This window comes from Macaca nemestrina, chromosome 4 (assembly GCF_043159975.1).
Source record: "Macaca nemestrina isolate mMacNem1 chromosome 4, mMacNem.hap1, whole genome shotgun sequence".
Classification (NCBI taxonomy): Eukaryota; Metazoa; Chordata; class Mammalia; order Primates; family Cercopithecidae; genus Macaca; species Macaca nemestrina.
In genome coordinates this window covers 129636050-129656523 of record NC_092128.1, presented here as the reverse complement: position 1 = coordinate 129656523, position 20474 = coordinate 129636050, and the positions used below count along the sequence as shown (strand labels likewise).

Below are 20474 nucleotides of genomic sequence, written 5' to 3'. Positions count from 1 at the left end.
TCTCAAACTCCTGACCTCAAGTGATTCATCTGCCTCGGCCTCCCAAATTGCAGGGATTACAGGTGTGAGCCACCGCACCCAGCATATGCTATTACTAAAATGTCAGAAAACAGTCAGGTGTAGTGGTTTACACCTATAATTCCGCACTTTGGGAGGCTGAGGTGGGCAGATCACTTGAGGTCAGGAGTTCGGGACCAGCCTGGGCAAGAGAGGCCTGCATCTCTATAAAAATAAAAAATAAATATAAAATTTAAGTCAGAAAACCACAGATACTGGTGAGGATGAAGAGAAAAGGTAATGCTTATACACTATTGGTGGGAATGTAAATTATTACAACCATTACAGAAAACAGTATAGAGATTTCTCAAAGAAATAACAATCTCACTACTGGGTATCTACCCAAAGGGAAAGAAGTCAATACATCAAAAAGATTACAGGCTCATGCTTGTAATCCCAGCACTTTGGGAGGCTGAGGCAGGCAGACCTGTACTCACCTGTAATCCCAGCACTTTGGGAGACTGAGGCGGGAGGATCACCTGAGGTCAGGAGTTCGAGACCAGACTGACCAATATCCCCATCTCTACTAAACATACAAAATTTAGCCGGGCATAGTGGTACCCGCCTGTAGTCCCAGCTACTCGGGAGGCTGAGACAGGAGAATCGCTTGAACCTGGGAGGTGGAGGTTGCAGTGAGCTGAGATCACGCCACTGCACTCCAGCCTGGGTGACACGAGCAAAACTCCATTTCAAAAAATAATTTTAAAAAAGTACCTGTACTCATAGGTTTATCACAGCCCTATTCATAGTAGCAAAGATATGGAATCAACCTAAGTGTCCATCAATGGGTGACTGGATAAAGAAAATGTGGTATATGTACACCGTGGAACACGACTCAACCACGTAAAGAATGAAATCATGTTTTTTGCAGTACCGTGGATAGAACTGGAGGCCATTATCCTCAGTGAAGTAACTCAGAAACAAAATCAAATACTGAATGTTCTCATGCATGGGAGTTAAACAATAGATAGACATGGGGAACAACAGATATTGGAGACTCCAACAGATGGGAGAATGAAAAGAGGGTGAGGGGTGAAAATTTTCCTATTGAGTACAATGTTCACTATCTGAATCATGGCTATACTCAAAGCCCAGACCTCAGCACTCCACAACATATGCACATGGAAAACCTGTACCTGTATCCCCTAACAGATCAAACATTTTTCAGTTTTATTTATTTAAAAATTCAACTGACTGGGCATGGTGGCTCACACCTGTAATTCCAGCACTTTGGGAGGCCGAGGCAGGTGGGTCACGAGGTCAGGAGTTCAAGACCAGCCTGGCCAAGATGGTGAAACCCCATCTCTACTAAAAATACAAAAATTAGCCGGGTGCAGTGGCAGGTGCCTGTAATCCCAGCTACTCAGGAGGCTGAGGCAGGAGAATCACTTGAACCGGGGGAGTAGAAGTTACAATGAGTCGAGATCGTGCCCCTGCACTCCAGCCTGGGTGATAGAGTGAGACTCCCTCTAAGAAAAATAAATAAATAAATAAATTCAAGTTTTGCCGGGTGCGATGGCTCATGCCTGTAATCCCAGCACTTTGGGACGCCAAGATGGGTGGATCAATGGAGGTTGTGAGTTTGAGACCAGCCTGGCAATATGGCAAAACCTTGTCTCTACTAAAAATAGAAAAATCAGTCGGCCTGTGGTGACATGCGCCTGTATGACGTGAGCCGAGATTGTGCTGCTGCACTCCAGCTTGAACGACAGAGCCAGACTTCGTTTTGAAAAAAAAAACAAACTCTGGGCGTGGTGACACATGCCTTTATCCCAGCACTTTGGGAGGCCACCATGCCCGGCCTTAGTATATTAAATTTAAAATGTTAACATATAATTGCACCTAGAGGAAATTCCAGCTTATTTTTTTTATCAATTATTTCTATTCTTACAGTAATTACCATACTCATTCTTGACTTCTTTTTTCATTTGGTTTTATAGTACATCAGCCCCCTTTGCTGGGCGCAGTGGCTCACACCTGTAATCCCAGCACTTTGGGAGGCTGAGGTGCATGGATCACCTGAGGTCAGGAGTTTGAGATCAACCTGACGAACATGGTGAAACCCCGACTCTACTAAAAAAATACAAAAATTAGCCAGGCGTAGGGATGGGCGCCTTTAATCCCAGCTACTTGGGAGGCTGAGGCAGGAGAATCGCTTGAACCCGGGCGGCAGAGGTTGCAGTGAGCCGAGATCGAGCCATTGCACAGCAGCCAGAGCAACAGAGTGAGACCCTGTATCCAAAAAAGAAAAAAATAGGAATATTACTATCAGTCACTTCTTGATATAACTGGAGATCTCAGATATTATAACAGCTGTGGCACTGCTATGGACCAGAGAGGGGACAGGAGGCTTCCCCAAGAGCAGCTGTAGTTCAGTAATCCATTAACAAAAGTCTTTCTTCTAAAATCTCTGTCTTTCTTTTTTTTAAGACAGAGTTTCACTCTGTCACCAAGGCTGGAAGTGCAGTGGCGTGATCTAGGCTAACTGGAGCCTCTGCCTTCCAGCTTCAAGTGATTCTCCTGCCTCAGTCTCCTAAGTAGCTGGGACTACAGGTATGTACCACCATGCTCAGTTAATTTTTGTATTTTTTTTTTTAAGCAGAGTTGGGGTTTCACCATGTTGGCCAGGCTGGTCTCAAACTCCTGACCTCAAGTAATCCTCCCACCTCACACTCCCAAAGTGCTGAGATTACAGGCGTGAGCCACCATGCCCAGCCAAAAGTCTCTTTCTTGAGTCTAAATTGCTTCAAATGCATAGAAGCTCCCATAAAGTTGAAATATAACATATAGCAAAGTAAGTCATAGGGGCTATGTAGGAATTAATGTCTCATGAAATGCACACATTTATGTACAGACAGGTGATGTTATAGATAATAAAGCTAGGACAGGTGATGACCTAAGTCTATTTTGCTGAGCAAAGGGTACCAAAGGGCAAAAGACATCAATTAAGAGGACCATTTATCTCAATATTTAACTCTGATGTGACTGTTTAAGTTGCATTCCAACAGACATTACCCAGAATACTGAATAATAGAACTGCTAAGAAAGGGAACGTGTTACCATTAACGTCTTACTGTTAAAGTAGAATTTCAGCCTATTGGCAAATACATTGGTTGCTGGGATACTGAGCTTTGAAGCAACATGCTCTACAATACTCCTAAAGCCACCAGATATTAGGAAAACCTGAACATTTCGCTCTCCTAGGCGACTTACCAGATCCCTGAAAAAATAAAATGCAAAATATCAAACACTGAGTAACACACAAAGAAAAAAAAGAAACATGAAGAGGAAACTAAGATATATTTTCTTCCTCTGAATGCATTTTCCTGAGGTATATTTGACAAGGTATATTGCCTGGACAGTTAATGTTTTACATATGCTTTCCCTCCCTCCCTCCCTCCCTCCCTCCCTCCCTCCCTCCCTCCCTCCCTCCCTCCCTTCCTTCCTTCCTTCCTTCCTTTTTTGTTAGATAAAGTCTCCCTCTGTTGCCCCGGCTGCAGTGCAATGGCACAATCTTGGTTCACTGCAACCTCTGCCTCCTGGGTTCAAGTGATTCTCCTGCTGCCTTAGCCTCCTGAGTAGCTTGGATTACAGGCATGCACCACAATGCCCGGCTAATTTTTGTTTTTTATTTTTGAGACGGAGTCTTGCTTTGTCACCCAGGCTGGAGTGCAGTGGTGCAATCTTGGCTGACTACGACCTCCACCTCCCAGGTTCCAGCGATTCTCCTCCCTCAGCCTTCCAGGTATCTCAGATTACAGGTGCCCACCACCATGCCTGGCTACTTTTTTAGTATTTTTAAGTACTAAAAACATCATGGTTTCACCGTGTTGGTCAAACTCCTGACCTCAAGTGATCCACCTGCCTCAGCCTCCCACAGTGCTGGGATTACAGGCATGAACCACCGTGCCTGGCCTAATTTTTATATTTTGAATAGAGACGGTGTTTCACCATGTTGGTCAGGCTGGTCTCGAACTCCTGACCTCGTGATCCACCCACCTTGGCCTCCCAGAGTGCTAGGATTACAGGTGTGAGCCACCACGCCTGGCCTTATATGTGTTTTCCTAAACGCACTTAGGAATCAATGGCTAGGGCTTGGTGCCTTTAGGAAACCATTATAGAACTCTACTCTTCCATGGACCCAGAAAACTGCAAGACGAGGACAAACAAGGAAAGTTTCGGTTTTCCCTGGAGAAAGAGGAAAGGCGGAAACAGGCAGGACCAGACAACCGGCCAGACAAGACCATGTGTAAGTGCCAAAAAAACCACACAAGCTATGCCTTTAATTCCAGCACTTTGGGAGGCCAAGGTAGAAAATCACTTGAGGCCAGGAGCTTGAGAACAGCCTGGGCAACATAGCAAGACCCCATCTCTACAAATTTTTTTTTTTTTTTTGAGACAGAGTCTCGCTGTCTCCCAGGCTGGAGTGCAGTGGCTGGATTTTGGCTCACTGCAAGCTCCGCCTCCTGGGTTCACACCATTCTCCTGCCTCAGCCTTCCAAGTAACTGGGACTACAGGCACCCGCCACCATGCTCAGCTAATTTTTTGTATTTTTAGTAGAGACGGGGTTTCACCGTGTTAGCCAGGATGGTCTCAATCTCCTGACCTTGTGATCTGCCCACCTTGGCCTCCCAAAGTGCTGAGATTACAGGCTTGAGCCACCACGCCCGGCCTACAAAATTTTTTTTAATGGCTGGGTATAGTGGCTCAAACCTATAATTCCAACACCTTGGTGGGCAGAGGGGGGAAAATTGATCACTTGAGCCCACGAGTTCAAGACCAGCCTGGTCAACATAGTGAGACCCTGTGTCTATACAAAATTATTTTTAAAAAATTAGGCATGGTCATCTACATCTGTAGTCCCAGCTACTTAGGAAGCTGAGACAGGAGGATCCCTTGAACTCAGAAGGTTGATACTGCAGTAAGCTGTGTTCATGCCATTGCACTCCAGCCTGGGTGACAAAGCGAGACCCTGTCTCTCAAAAATTTTTTTTTAATTAGCTGGGTATGGTGGCATGCACCTGTAGTCTCCACTACTAAGGAGGCTAAGGTGGGAGGGCCACTTGACCCCAGGAGTTTGAGGCTACAGTGAGCCATGATTATACCACTGTATTCCAACCTGGGCAACAGAATGAGACTCTGATGCTAAAAGAAATAATAAGCCAGGTGCAGTGGCTCACATCTGTAATCCCAGCACTTTGGGAGGCCAAGGCAGGTGGATCACTTAAGGTGAATAATTCGAGACCAGCCTGGCCAACATGGCAAAACTCGTCTCTGCTAAAAATACAAAAATTAGCCGGAGGTGGTCGTGGGCGCCTGTAATCCCACCTACTCTGGAGGTTGAGGCAGGAGAATTGCATGAACCTGGGAGGCAGAAGTTGCAGTGAGCTGAGATCGCACCACCACACTCTAGCCTGGGTGACAGAGTGAGACTTCGTCTCAAATAATTAATAAATAAAAATTTGCCAGGCACAGTGGCTCACGCCTGTGATCCCAGCACTTTGGGAGGCCGAGGCGGGCAGATCACCTGAGGTCAGGAGTTCAAGACCCGCCTGACTAACATGGCAAAACTCCGTCTCTACTAAAAATACAAAAACTAGCCTGGCATGGTGGTGGGCGCCTGAAATCCCAATTACTTGGGAGGCTGAGGCAGGAGAATTGCTTGAACCCCGGAGGTGGAAGTTGCAGTGAGCCAAGATCACACCATTGCACTCCAGCCTGGGTGACAGAGCGAGACTCTGCCTCAAAAAATAGGTAGATAAATAAATAAATAAATATTTTAAAAATAATAATAAAATTAAAAAATAAAAATGAAAATAAACCACCCAGAGGGTGCTCTAAAGGAATAGTTAGATGCTCTCAGGAGAATGTGTCCCCCAACACTGGTGCTGAAATACACCTGGAGCAGGGGCTCCTCTTACCTTATGCCGGGGGTCAGGTGTGGGGGGTGCTCTGCTATGATTCTCTGCACCAGCTCCCTGGAGGGCTGGATGAGGGCTAAGCGCTCCGTCAGAGAAGCTTTGAAAGGCACTGCCCCGCCCATGGCTCGCCGTGTCCTGGGAGGGAGACCCAACAGTCAGGCCAGCCAGGTTCGATGTCCTCGAGGTTAACATGCCTTACTGTCCCAGGTCTGCACAACATCCACCAACAGGAAGATGCTACCAAGAGCCCGTGCAACAGACAGGCTTTGCTGCTATGAGAGCAAGGCCTTGGAATAAACTTTTGAAGGTTTGCTTGAAAATAACATTAATAGGTCAGGTGCAGTGACTCATGCCCATAATCCCAAACACTTTGGGAAATTGAGGTGGGCAGATTGCCTGAAGCCAGGAGTTCAAGACCAGCCTGGCCAACGTGGTGAAACCACATCTCTACTAAAAAAAAAGGGCAAAAATTAGCCAGGCATGGTAGTACGTGCCTTTAATCCCAGCTACTTGGGAGGCTGAGGCAGGAGAATTGCTAGAACCCAGGAAGTGGAGGTTGCAGTGAACTGAGATCACACCACTGAACCCCACCCTGGACAACTGAGTGAGACTCCATCTCAAAAAAAAAAGAAAAAAAAAAGAAAAGTCACACGGCCTATCCATAGGTAGTTTTCTTGAAAGTCATGAGCTGTCATAAATCAAGAAAGAGACCAAAGGCTAAATGTTCTTCCATGAAGGGCAGTTTAAAACGAAATGGTGGCCAGGTGCGGTAGCTCATGCCTGTAATCCTAGCACTTTAGGAGGCCGAGGCAGGCAGATCATGAGGTCAGGAGATCGAGACCATCCTGGCCAACATTTTGAAACCCCATCTCTACTGAAAATACAAAAATTAGCTGGATGTGGTGGTGTGCGCCTGTAGTCCCGGCTATTTGGGAGGCAGAGGCAGGAGAATCGCTTAATAGACTGGAGAGGGGGAGGTTGCAGTGAGCTGAGATTGCACCATTACACTCCAGCTTGACTCCCTCTCAACAGAAAAAAAAAATGCACAGTAGGCTGGGTGTGGGGGCTTATGCCTGTAATCCTAGCACTTTGGGAGGCAGAGGCACGCAGATCACTTGAGCCCAGGAGTTCAAGACCAGCCTTGCCAACACAACAAAACCCCATCTCTACCAAAAATACAACAATTATCCAGGGATGGTGGTGTGTGCCTGTGGTCTCAGTTACTTGGGGGGCTGAGGTGGAAGGATACCCTGAGCCCAGAAGGTCAAGGCTGCAGTGAGCTGAGATCATGCCACAGAACTCCAGCCTGTGTGACAGAGTGAAACCCAGTCTCAAAAAAAAACAAAAAATTTTTTTTAATTACTCCATTTAGCAGGAGCGCAGTTGCTGGTGCCTGTAATCACAGCACTTTGGGAGGCCAAGGCAGGTAGATCATTTGAGAACAAGAGTTAGAGACCAGCCTGGGCAACATGGTGAAATCACATCCCTTAAACAAACAAAAAATTAGCCGGGCACAACTGTGGTCCCAGCTACTTCGGAAGCTGAAGCACGATAATCGCATAAACTCGGGAGGTGGAGGTTGCAGTGAGCCGAGATTTTCGTCACTGCACTCTAGCTTGGGTGATACAGTGAGACACTCTCTCTGAACAAACAAAAACAAAAGATTATTTAATCAATCAACAATGACATCTTGAAATTGAGAACTCTTCCTTACTGTTCACTCAGCAGTTAGTTATATTTATTTATTTAGAGATGGAGTCTTGCTCTGTCACCCAAGCTAGAGTGCAATGGTGCCATCTCGGCTCACTGCAATCTCTGCCTCCCAGGTTCAAGAGACTCTCTTGCCTCAGCCTCCTGAGTAGCTGGGATTACAGGTGTGTGCCACCACACCCAACTAATTTTTGTATTTTTAGTAGAGGTGGGGTCTCACGATGTTGGCCAGGCTGGCCTCAAACTCCTGACCTCAAATGATCCACCTACCTCAGCCTCCCAAAGTGCTGGGATTACAGGCGTGGGTCACCGCGCCCAGCCAAGAAGTTCTTTTCAATACAGACTATATATAACTATGTTACCAAAGGTTAAAAATTTGATAGTGGGTTGATGAGGCATTTTTGTCATGCCAGCCTTTTTGTGGGCTAGCATATTTTGCACCGGCACTCTCAGCACATAGACATTTAATATCATGGCCTTACCTGAAACTCTGACTTGACTCCGTATTTTCAGACTGACCTAACTGATTGAATTTAGCAGCAATGTTTCCAGACACCTGCACTGACCAAACGATTCCAGTCATCATCATTTTTGGTTTCTCCCAGATCACAGGAGTGATAGTGAGTGGTGAATCCTTTTACAGAAACCAGACTTCTTCTAAGCTGGGCCACGGCTGTGATAAATCGGCTCCCAAGTGGACGGCCACAGTGATAAAGGAGTCAAAACCTGGTTCCAAGGCCCGCTTGCCACTTGTATGGCCTGTCTGTGCCCTCGGGATTATTGGGAGGAACAAAGATTTGGAAACGGCCATTCCACCCCCTCCTGGAATCTTGCTTTCCGCCTCTCTACCAAGACTGGTGGAGTGTGCCTGCAGTCCCAGAATTTTGGGAGGTGGAGGTGGGCGGATCGTTTCAGCCCAGGAGTTCGAAAACAGCCTGGGCAACATAGCAAAATCCAGTCTTACAAATAAAAACATTTAAAAATGTAGTCGGGCGTGATGGCGCGTGCCTGTAGTGCCAGCTACTTGGGAGGCTGAGACAGAAGGATCGTTTGAGACCAGAAGTTGGAGGCTGCAGTGAGCTGAGATCGCGCCACTGCACTCCAGTCTGGGCGACAGAGTGAGACCCTGTCTCTAAAAGAAATAGGCCAGGCCGGGCGCGGTGGCTCACGCCTGTAATCCCAGCACTTTGGGAGGCCGAGGCGGACGGATCACGAGGTCAGGAGATCGAGACCATCCTGGCTAACAAGGTGAAACTCCGTCTCCATTAAAAATACAAAAAATTAGCCGGGCGTGTTGGCGGGTGCCTGTACTCCCAGCTACTTGGGAGGCTGAGGCAAGAGAATGGTCTGAACCTGGGTGGCAGAGCTTTCAGTGAGCCGAGATGCACTGCACTCCAGCCTGGGAGACAGAGCGAGACTCCGTCTCAAAAAAACAAAAACAAAAACAAAAACAAACAAACAAACAAACAAAAAAGAAAAGAAATAGAGAGGCCAACCCGGAAGAACCGCGTCTGCAGCCCGGGTTTTGTGGCTTCTCTCCGACGCCCTCCCAGTTGCAGACGCGCCCACTTTCAGCCCTGTGCGCCGGAAATGGCCGAGTCCCGTAGGCCCCTGCGGGTCGCTAGCCGTCGCCATGGAAACGACAGCGGCCAGGGAGTGCTCAGCTCAGACGCGCCAGCTCTGGTGGGCTCCGGCTGACTACGCCGCGGCAGACAACGATGCTGAAGGCCAAGATCCTCTTCGTGGGGCCTTAGAGGTGAGGCCCGGCCCGACGCGGCAGAGGGAGCGGGGAGCGGGAAGCGGGTCTCCGGGCCTGGCGGAGCGCAGGTCGCCACCCCTCTGGTCTGTGCCTTGTTCCTGGAGGTGGGAACCCGGGCCCACCGCGCCCACCCCGGCTGGCGACCCTGGCCTTTCCGTGAATTCCGTGCTTTCAGACCTTGATTCCAGCCACTGCCCGGAGGAGATAGTGGAGGCAAGCCCGGTGTTGATGAGCCCCGAAGGCCCAAGGTACTGAGTGGCATCGTTGGAACCACAGCCTAAGTCTGGTGACTCTTTCCTTTGCCCCCGATATCCCCCTAATGAATGCGTCTGTGGATCTGGACTTTTGAGACAGGGACTCTCACTGTCGTTTATGCTGGAGTGCAGTGTTGTGATCATAGCTCACTGCAGCCTCGACTTTCCTGGGCTCAAGCAGTCCTCCTGCCTCAGCCTCGTGAGTACCTGGGACTACAGGCGTGCACCACCATGCCCGACTGAGTTTCTTGTTTTTGTTTTGTTTTGTTTTGAGACAGAGTCTCGCTCTGTCACCCAGGCTGGAGTGCAGTGCCTTGATCTTGGCCCATTGCAGCGTCTGCCTCCTGGGTTCAAGGGATTCTCCTGCCTCAGCCTCCTGAGTAGCTGGGATTACAGGCGCACACCACCACCCCTAGCTAATTTTTGTATTTTTTGTAGAAATGGGTTTTCACCATGTTGACCAGGCTGGTCTCTAACTCCTGACCTCAAGTGATCCGCCTGCCTCGACCTCCCAAAGTGCTGGGATTACAGGGATGAGCCACTGTGCCTGGCCTAAATTTGTTAATTATTTGTAGAGATAGGATCTCGCTATGTTGCTTAGTACCTAGGCTGGTCTCCAACTCCTGGGCTCAAACAGTCCTCCTGCCTCAGCCTCCCAAAGTTCTGGGATTACAGGCGTGAGCCATTGCTTGAGGCCTGAGCTTTTTACTATATGGTCCTGCAACCCTTGGCGATTAATGTGTGTGTCGGGGGAGTGATAGTGGGGAATCACATCTACATGTATACTTCACATCATCCACAGAAATAAAGCTCAGATGAACTAAAGCTAAATGCGTTAAAAATAAAAAATAATAAATAAAAAGTAAAAAGCCCAGGTGTGGCAGCTCATGCCTGTAATCCCAGCACTTTGTGAGGCCGAGGCTGGTGGATCACCTGAGGTCAGGAGTTCGAGACCAGCCTAACATGGTGAAACCCCATCTCTACTAAAACTACAAAAATTAGCCAGGCATGGTGGCACATGCCTGTAATCTCAGCTACTTGGGAAACTGAGGTAGGAGAATCACTTGAATCCGGGAGGCAGAGGTTGCAGTGAGCCAAGATCGCACCATTGCACTCCAGCCTGGACAACAAGAGCGAAACTGTCTTAAGTCCTAGGCCAGGCACAGTGGCTAACTCCTGCCTGCACTTTGGGAGGCCAAGGTGGGGAGCTCACTTGTGCTCAGGCATTCAAGACCAGCCTGGGCAAGATACGGAAATGCCATCTCTACAATACAAAAATTAGCCGGGCATGGTGGCGCACACCTGTAGTCCCAGCTGCTCAGGAGCCTGAGCCAGGAGGATCACTTGAGCCCTGTAGATGCAGGCTGCGGTGAGCTATGATTGCGTTGCTCCACTCCAGCCGGGGCAACAGAGTAAGACCCTGTCTCAAAAAAAAAAAAAAAAAAGCAATGTGGCAATGTGTATTACTCATATAATTGAGGTGGAGAAGCAGCTCCATGTGAGATTGTGAGACAACTAGTCACAAGTCCCTAGGCTGACTTGATCCTCTGTGTGACCTAAAAACTCCTTGGCCAGGCTCAGGGGCTCATATCTATAATTCTAGCACTTTGGGAGGCCAAGGCAGGTGGATCACCTGAGGTCAGGAGTTCCAGATCAACCTGATTAATATGGTGAAACCCGGTCTCTATTAAAACTACAAAAATTAGCTGGGTGTGGTGGCACATGCCTGTAATCCCAGCTACTCAGGAGACTGAGGCAGGAGAATTGCATGAACCCAGGAGGCAGAGGTTGTGGTGAGCCAAGATCGCTCCATTGCACTCCAGCCTGGGCAACAAGAGAGAAACTCCATCTCAAAAAAAAAAGAACTCCTTAATCCCATGCTCCCTGGGCCCCAGACCAGGCTGTGGCCACCATCCTAGAGCAGGAGAGTGAGGTCATAACCACCCCAGTGATCTCACGGTGCCCGTTACCTCTACTGCATCACACCGATTCCAGGCCACCTCTTGGGGTGCTCTTTTTGGTTTTCTTTTCTGCCTTTCAGCAAAGACCTTTATTTGCTCTCATTTTCACAGAGTGGAAAAACTGTTCTGGCCAACGTTCTGACAGAATCTTCTGACATCACTGAATACAGCCCAACCCAAGGAGTGAGGTGAGCCCTGACAAATCTGTGTCCCAAAGAGTGCCCAACTGGCTGGGCAGGGAGGCTCATGCCTCTAATCTCAGCGCTCTGGGAGGCCAAAGCAGGAGGATTACTTGAACTTTGGGCAATATAGGGACACCCCATCTCAACTAAAAATAAAACATTAGCCAAGTGTGTTGGCATGTGTCTGTAGTCTCAGCTACATGGTAGACTGAAGCAGGAGGATCACTTGAAGCCCGGAGTTGGAGGCTGCAGTGAGCTATGATTGTGCCACAGCACTCCATCCTGGGTGACAGAGTGAGACCCTGGCCAGGGTCGGTGGCTCACGCCTGTCATCCCAGCACTTTAGGAGACCAAGGCAGGTGGATCACCTGAGGAGAAGAGTTCGAGACCAGCGTAGCCAACATCACGAAACCCCGTCTCTACTAAAAATACAAAAAATTAGTCAGCATGGTGATGGGCACCTGTAATCCCAGCTACTTTGGAGGCTGAGGCAGGAGAATTGCATGAACCCGGGAGGCAGATGTTGCAGTGAGCCAAGATCGCGCCATTGCACTCCAGCCTGGGCAATAGAGTGAGGCTCTGTCTCAAAAAACAAAACAAAACAAAAAAATCAGCTGTCCACCAGGCACCATGGAGTTGGGCCTGGCATGTTTCCTGGCACGTATGAGAAGCTTGATAAATTATTTGCTGACATGCATTGCTTTATACACTTTAGTGATTAGGCTATGATGCAGTTAGCAGTCATCAACCTTGGCCAGGCGTGGTAGCTCACGCCTGTAATCCCAGCACTTTTGGAGGCCGAGGCAGGCAGATTACCTAAGGTTAGGAGTTCAAGACCAGCCTGTCCAACATGATGAAATCTCATTTTAAAAATAAATATATAAATAAATAGGGGCCAGGCACCATGGAACACACCTGTAATCCAGTACTTTGGGAGGATGAGGCAGGCAGATCACCTGAACTCAGAAGTTTGAGACCAGCCTGGCCAACATAGTGAAAACCCAGTCTCTACTAAAAATATAAAACTTAGCCCAGTGTGGTGGTATGCACCTATAATCCCAGCTACATCAGGAGGCTGAGGCACGAGAATTGCTTGAACCTGGGAGATGTAGGTTTCAGTGAGTCAAGATCGTGCTACTGCACTCCAGCCTGGGCAATAGAGCCAGACACTTGTGTCAAATAATCATAATAATAAAATTTTTTTTAAATGAAGAAATCAGCCTTTACAAAAAATAAAATTGACCTGATATGGAGCACACCCGTAGTCCTAGCTACTCAGGAGGCTGAGGCAGAAGGACCACTTGGGCCCACATTGGAGGCTGCAGTGAGTTATGATCCCACAACTGCACTACAGCCTGAGAGACAGAGCAAGACCCTGTCTCTTAAATAAAAAAAAAAAAAAAAGGAAGTCATGGACCAACTTTTAATACTAAGATATTCTTTTTAAAGTCCACAGTTAGAAACCAGAATAACCTAAATTTCCCCCTTGTTCCTTTTCTTCCTCACAGGTTTGAGTCCTGCTGGCCAGCCCTGATGAAGGATGCTCACGGAGTAGTGATCGTCTTCAGTGCTGACATCCCAAGCCACCGGAAGGAAATGGAGATGTGGTATTCCTGCTTTGTCCAGCAGCAGTCGTTACAGGACACACAGTGTATGCTAATTGCACACCACAAACCAGGCTCTGGAGATGATAAAGGAAGCCGGTCTCTGTGTAAGGAAACTGGAATTTCTCTTCCTCTTTTGTCTTGAACATTTTGGACACCTACATATTGCCCCACGTCCTAGAAACCAGCAGCTCTGTCCAGTTACTGAGCACCTATGTACCCTAGGCAATTGTTGCCCTCTCCATGTGAGTCAGAATTGCCAGGTTTGGCCAGGTGCAGTGGCTCATGCCTGTAATCCCAGCACTTTGGGAGGCCGAGGCAGGTGGATCACCTGAGGTCAGGAGTTTGAGAGCAGCCTGGCCAACATGGTGAAACCCTGTCTCTACTGAAAATACAAAAATTAGCTAGGCATGGTGGCAGGCACCTGTAATCCCAGCTACTCAGGAGGCTAAGGCAGGAGAATTGTTTGAACCCTGGAGGTGGAGGTTGCAGTGAACTATTTCACCACTATACTTCAGTCTGGGTGACACAGCAAGACACCATCTCAGGAAAAAAAAAAAAAAAAAAACAAGGCCAGTTACGGTGACTCACACCTATAATCCCAGCACTTTGGGAGGCCAAGGCAGGTGGATAATCTAAGGTCAGGAGTTCGAGACCAGCCTGACCAAATTAGTGAAACCCCATCTCTACTAAAGATATTTTAAAAATTAGCTGGGCATGGTGGCACACACTTGAAATTCTCTGAGCCAGGAGAATTGCTTGAACCTGGGAGGTGGAGGTTACAGTGAACGGAGATCACATCACACCATTGTACTCATCCTGGTCGGCAGAGTGAGACTGTCTCAAAAAAAAAAAAAAAAAAGGCGTGGTGCGGTGCCTCACGCCTATAATCCCAGCACTTTGGGAGGCCGAGGCAGGCGCATCACGGGGTCAGGAGATCGAGACCATCCTGGCTAACATGACGAAACCCCGTCTGTACTAAAAATACAAAAAATTAGCCGGGCGTGGTGGCACGCGCCTGTAGTCCCAGCTACTTGGGAGGCTGAGGCAGGAGAATTGCTTGAACCCGGGAGGCGGGGGTTGCAGTGAGCTGAGATCGCACCATTGCACTCCAGCCTGGGTGACTGAGGGAGACTCCATCTCTGAATAAATAAATAAATAAAGTACTGTGTTACTGTGTGCTTGAATGAGAGTAAATATGTGCTTGTGTGTGAGTCTGAGTGCCTGTGGGAGTCTGTGAGGGGAGTGACTGTATGTGTATGGGTGAGGGTGAGGGTGAGGGTGAGGGGAGTGGTGGGAGAAGACAAGGGGCCCTTTCAGGCCAGCTCAAAGAGTTTGGCTTCATCTTACAGGCATTACTGTGCCACTGACAGATTTTCACTGCAGATTAATGTGGCCAGAACTACATTTTAGAAAAACCCTTCTGACATCAACTTGGGGGCTGGACTGGGAGGAGAAGAAGACAAAGGGGATTAGGGGAGAGACCGCTGTAGTCCTGATGAGGCCATGGGAGGAGAAAAGACCCTATGGGCAGAGAAGAAAATGGAGGACTCATAGATTCTCCTCTATGTCTAACTTGATGCTGATGCTGTATGAGCTTCCTGTTGCTGCTGTTGCCAATTACCACAAACTTAGTGGCGTCAATTAGGAGAAATTAACTCTCTCATACTTCAGGAGGCCAGCAGTCTGGAATCAGCATCACTGAGCCAAAATCAAAGTGTCATCAAGGCCACATGGCCTCCAGAGGCTCCAAGGGAGAATCCCTGTCTTGCCCCCTGGTGGCTGCTGTCCTTTGCTTTGTGGCTGCTGTCATCACCCCAGCCTTCAAGGCCATCTCTACTCGGTCCCCACATTGCCTTCTCTATGTGTCTGTCTCAGATTTCCCTCCCTCTCTCTTATGCTATTCTTTTTTTTTTTTGAGATGGAGTCTCACACTGTTGCCAGGCTGGAGTGCAGTGGCGCCATCTTGGCTCACTGCAAGCTCCACCCTCCAGGTTCAGGCGATTCTCTTGCCACCGCCTCCCAAGTAGCTGGGATTACAATTATCTGCCACTAGGCTCGGCTAATTTTTGTATTTTTAATGGAGACAGGGTTTCACCATGTTGGCCAGGCTGGTCTTGAACTCCTGACCTCAAGTGATCCAACCACCTCAGCCTCCCAAAGTGCTGGGATTACAGGCGTGTGCCACTGCACCTGGCCCTTCATTTTCAAATATGCTGAATGATAGGATTTAATTAAAAGAGACATGATTAAACATCATCATGATAGCCAAAACAACCTTTGAAAAATTATTTTACAGTAGCGGTTCTCCAAGTGAAGTTCCTGGACCAGCAACAATCAGCATTATCCAGGAAATGTGAATCTTCAGGCCCTACCCAGATCTGTGGAAGCAGAAACTCTTGGAGTAGAGCTCAACAATCTGTGGGTTAAGAAGTCCTCTGGGTAATTCAAATGCATGGTAAGGTTGTGAGTCACTGTTGCCCACTGTTGTATCTCCCCTCACACCTTAAACTCCGTTGCATTATGAATGGGTCTGACACCCTCCCGCATGTGAGAACCTGACTGTTTACAAAGGAAGAGCTTTCCCACCCACTGGCTCATTTGTTCTGATTGACACCCGGGCGGCCACACAGCCCTCTTAGCTACTTCTTATTGTTTCCTGTCTTTAAAATCTATCTCATGGAGTTTTCATCAAGTTATAATTCTACCTAGCAGAAGATTACAGGAGAAGAGGTAGAATGAGAAATGCGAGTGGGAGAGCTTCATGAGAAAAAGGACAAGAGATGGAGAGAGGTATTTGGTTGATTTTTGCCAGCTGTTGCAGTCTCTTTCTCATTTATCTGTCATATTTATGTATCTGTCAATGTATGTATGTATGTATGATCTATCTGTCTATCATCTCTATTATCTATCTATCTATCTATCTATCTATCTATCTATCTATCTATCTATCTATCTATCCATCTATCTATCTACCTACCTGTATTAGTCTGTTCTCAAGCTGCTATGAAGAAATACCTGAGACTGGTTAAAGAAAAGAGGTTTGATTCACAGTTCCACATGGCTGGGGAGGCCTCAGGAAACTTACAATCATGGCAGAAGGCACCTCTTCACAGGACAGCAGGAGAGAAAAAGAGTGAAAGCAGGGGAAATGCACGATGCTTATAAAACCATCAGATCTTGTGAGACTCACTCATTATCACGAGAACTGCATGGGGAAAGCTTCTCCCATGATTCAATTACCTCCACCTGGTCCCGTCCTTGACATGTGGGGATTATTGGGATTACACTTCAAAGTGAGATTTAGGTGGGGACACAGAGCCAAATCATCTATCTATCTATCTATCTATCTATCTATCATCTATCTATCATCTATCTATCTGTCCTATTTATCATCTCTATTATCTATGCTATTTATCATCTGTATTATGATCTATTTATCTGTATATCATCTATCCATCTATTATCTGTTATCTCTCTGTTTGTCTACCTGCCTTTCTTCTATTTATCTAAGTATCCTAATGTGTGTCCTTCTGTTAGTCTATCTGTCCCTCTGTGTACCTGTCTCTTTGACTGTCAACCTATATGTCTGTATGTGTATCTATTCATGTATTTGCATTTTTTTTTGAGACAGAGTCTCACTGTGTTGCCCAGGCTGGACTCAAACTCCTAGCCTCAAGCAATCCTCCTGTCTTGGCCTCTCAAAATGCTGGGATTATAGGTAGGAGCCACTGTGCCAAGCTCCCCTTGGTTTTAGACAACCCCAGACTTCTCTGCTTGACTCCAAGGTCATGTATCATCTAGGTTCCACTGGTGTCTCCAATCCCCTGTTCTCTCACTCATTGTGCTCCAGCCACACTGGCCTGTTTCTCAGAGCAGGATGAGGAGCAAGACCAGATTGAGGATTGAGAGCTGGGGTCCTTGTCTGCAGGAGGAGGGTCCCCAGGATAGGGCAAGTAGAAAGGAAATGAGCTCACCTACTGCTGACTTGAGGGGATATGAGGCCAGGGATCCTGGTGAGCTCTGAACTCCCCTTCATCCTGATTATACCTCACAGGATCCATGACTGTAGTTTGGTCCTAAAAATGCAAACAGAGGGCCGGGCAAGATGACTCACACCTGTATAATTCCAGTGTTTTGGGAGGCTGAGGTGGGAGGATCGCTTGAGCCCAGGCATTCACAACCAGCCTGGGCAATGTACTGAGACCTCATCTCTAAATAAATTTTTTAAAATTAGCCAAGTGTGGTGGCATACACCTGTATTCCCAGCTACTTGGGAGACTGAGGTGGGAGGATTGCTTGAGCCCAGGAGTTGGAGACTGCAGTAAGCTATGATTGCACCACTGCACTCCAGCTTGGGTGACACAGTAAGACCCTGTCTCGAAGAACAAAAATGCAAACAGGAAGAATGAGATCATACCGAACACTGGTTTTTCCAGGGCTGCTGTCATCAAGAATGTGAACTGAGTCTGATTGTGGAGCTCTTCCCTTCAGTAAGCAATAATTAAACACCTGTGATGCACACAGCATCAGGCTAGAGCTGAAGACATATATCCCATCCATTCACTCATTTGTTCATTAGTCCACAAATTCTTACTGAGCATCTTCTATGCATCAGGTATCAGTTTAGGTGCTTGGGTGTATTAGTCTGTTCTCATGCTGCTGATAAAGACATACCTGAGACTGGGTAATTTATAAAGAAAAAGAGGTTTAATGGACTCACAGTTCTACATGGCTGGGGAGACTTCGCAATCATGGCAGAAGGCGAAAGGCATGTCTCACATGGCAGCAGGCAAGAGAGAGCTTGTGCAGGGAAACTCCTGTTTATAAAACCATTAGATCTCATGAGACTTATTCACTATCATGGGAACAGTAGGGGAAAGACCCACCCCCATGATTCAATTACCTTCCACTGGCCCATTCCCATGACACATGGGAATTATGGGAGCTACAATTCAAGATGAGATTTGGGTGGGGACACAGCCAAAACATATCACTGGAATATGTCTGTGAGCAAAATAAAGATTTCCATTCACAAGGAGCTTACAGAGTGAGTGGAGAGAGAATAAATCTCCACTTAAAACAATAGATATAAATATGATACATTTTTATAATATGATAAATGTAATAAAGATATATTAATATATAATATAAAAATACAATAAATATAGTAAATAAATTCATGTATAATAAATTATTCTGGGTAACATAGAAAGCACAGCAGGGTAACAGGAGTGCAGGGGTGAGGTGCAGTTTTACATACAGTAGATAGGGTAGGCCTTGCTGAGAAAGTGACATTTGAGGAAAGTCTAACTGGAGGTGAATGAGTGATCCAGGCTGCTCTATGGCGGAAGAGCATTTAGGCAGACCCACCAGCCTTTGCAAAGGCTTTAGCACCCTAAAGATTTATTGAAAATCACTGACGTAAGGCAGATTGATTAATAGGAGAAAAGGCATACAAATGTATTTAACATATATACACAAGAACCTTCAGAATAAAGACCCAACCTCCCAATGAGTTACAGAAGATTATATGCCACGTTGGCGGGGTGCAATGGCTCATGCTTGTAATCCTAGCACTTTGGGAGGACCAGGCAGGAGGACTGTTTGAGGTCAGGAGTTCAAGACCAGAAGCTTGTAGACTTGAAGGGTTACAGAAAGAATGGGGGCCTGGATCCTGGTAAAACAGGTTATGGGAAAGGAGCACGGAGAATAATTCTGTTGAGGGGATTACTAGAGAGAATGAATGGATTGGGGAACTTGTTAATAGTTCTCTTTGGAATTTAAATGATCCTTGGAGACAATCTTTATACTTGTAAAAGGGTCTATTCAGGTGTGGTTACGTCTTGGTCTCCTTTTCTGCAATAGACAATGAGATAGAGAAGGGAAGGAAAAACAGCTGTTCTCCCTCATGGTTCTGGATCTCAGGCAGATAAAGGAATTGCAGCTTCTCGGGTATGGAGGTGGGGAGGCCAGAGAGACCTTGAAGCGCCTTCATTTCAGCATGTCTAAATGCCATATTTTGGGACATTGGTTTCTGAGCCAGTGGGTGTGAGAGACAAGAGGCAGAACAACCATACTGAGAGTGTTCCAGTAGGCAGTCAGGCGGACATGAGCACGGCAGGAGAGGACACCCCCACTCGAAACCCAGCAACGTCAGGCGGCCAGCAGGTGATGGGCAGGTGGGTGGCTGTTACGCTGTCTCTCTAAAATATAACTGGTCGCAGCCAGTGCCAGGGAGAGGCAGTTTCCCCATAGACAGGAAAAACCTGAAACTGGTGATTAGCAGCTTCCCAATGAGACCTCAGGAGTTGGGTGAGTGGGCCCAAGCATGCACCCTAAGGGGCAAAATGGCCAAGCTTCACTAGTATATGACCTTCTTCTAGGAAAACTTGATTGATAAGGGAAGAACGCCTTAAGTGGGCATGCGTACAATTTCAGGAAACACACTGTGCACGCGGCCCCTCCCAGATGCTGGAAGGCCACTGTGCATGTGGACAGCCTACCCTATGGGAAGAATCAGGGGAGAAGGAATGCAACCCTCCGGAAGCAGGCCAACCTATAAAACCCCAAGTCTAAGGTCAAACTGCACTTGCTCTCGTCACTTGTGTGGTCCTCTTCCAAGTGTACTTTACTTCCTTCCGTTCCTGCTGTAAAGCTTTTTAATAAGCTTTCATTCCTGCTCTAAAACTTTCCTCAATGTCTTCCTGTGCCTTATGTCCCTCGGTAGAATTCTTTCTTCCGAGGAGGCAAGAATTGAGCTTGCTGTAGACCCATGTGGATTCGTGGCTGCTAACAAAAGTGCCCCATGTACAGAGACTCCATGTATCTTGTTCACCTACTGTGTGCTTGGCACGTCGTAGGTGCTCATTAAATATTTCTGAAATGAATTAATCCATAGGATGTGGCTACTGATTGAATGTGGGGCAAGAGAGAAAGAACACAATGAGGAGAAGGCCATCCATTGCAGTAAAGACTCAAGCTACACTCAGGAGAAGTAGGAAATGAAGGAGAGAGGCAAACAA

At 47.3% G+C, this 20474-nt stretch overlaps 2 protein-coding genes across 6 annotated transcripts in view; one reads left to right on the top strand and one right to left on the bottom strand.

The window, feature by feature from the left end:
- The first annotated feature begins 9291 nt into the window (after positions 1-9291).
- LOC105492743 (intraflagellar transport protein 22 homolog) lies at positions 9292-19975 on the top strand. Of its 5 annotated transcripts, none has more exons than XM_071095256.1 (5): positions 9292-9445; positions 11775-11851; positions 13354-13556; positions 15749-15907; positions 19836-19975. In XM_071095256.1, the coding sequence occupies exons 1-4, from the start codon at positions 9323-9325 to the stop codon at positions 15877-15879; spliced, it is 534 nt and encodes a 177-aa protein (XP_070951357.1). In that variant the 5' UTR covers positions 9292-9322; the 3' UTR covers positions 15880-15907; positions 19836-19975. The 5 variants fall into 5 exon arrangements, with proteins under 5 accessions (XP_070951357.1, XP_070951356.1, XP_070951358.1 ...); XM_071095255.1 differs by lacking the exon at positions 19836-19975 and adding an exon at positions 16165-16801; XM_071095257.1 differs by lacking the exon at positions 19836-19975 and having other exon boundaries at positions 15752-15977.
- Positions 18181-20474, bottom strand: part of LOC139362897 (uncharacterized) — a 96436-nt gene continuing 94142 nt past the window's right edge. The window contains exon 6 of the mRNA XM_071095251.1: positions 18181-18269. Coding sequence (XP_070951352.1) covers positions 18202-18269 — 68 coding nt within the window. The 3' untranslated portion in view covers positions 18181-18201. The remainder of the gene's footprint in view (positions 18270-20474) is intronic.

Coding starts and splice junctions, on each gene's coding strand:
- LOC105492743 (XM_071095256.1), top strand. CDS start 9,323: ATGGAAACGACAGCGGCCAGGGAGTGCTCAGCTCAGACGCGCCAGCTC. Junction 9,446..11,774: donor CTCTTCGTGGGGCCTTAGAG/GTGAGGCCCGGC, acceptor TCATTTTCACAG/AGTGGAAAAACTGTTCTGGC. Junction 13,557..15,748: donor TAAAGGAAGCCGGTCTCTGT/GTAAGGAAACTG, acceptor ATTATTTTACAG/TAGCGGTTCTCCAAGTGAAG.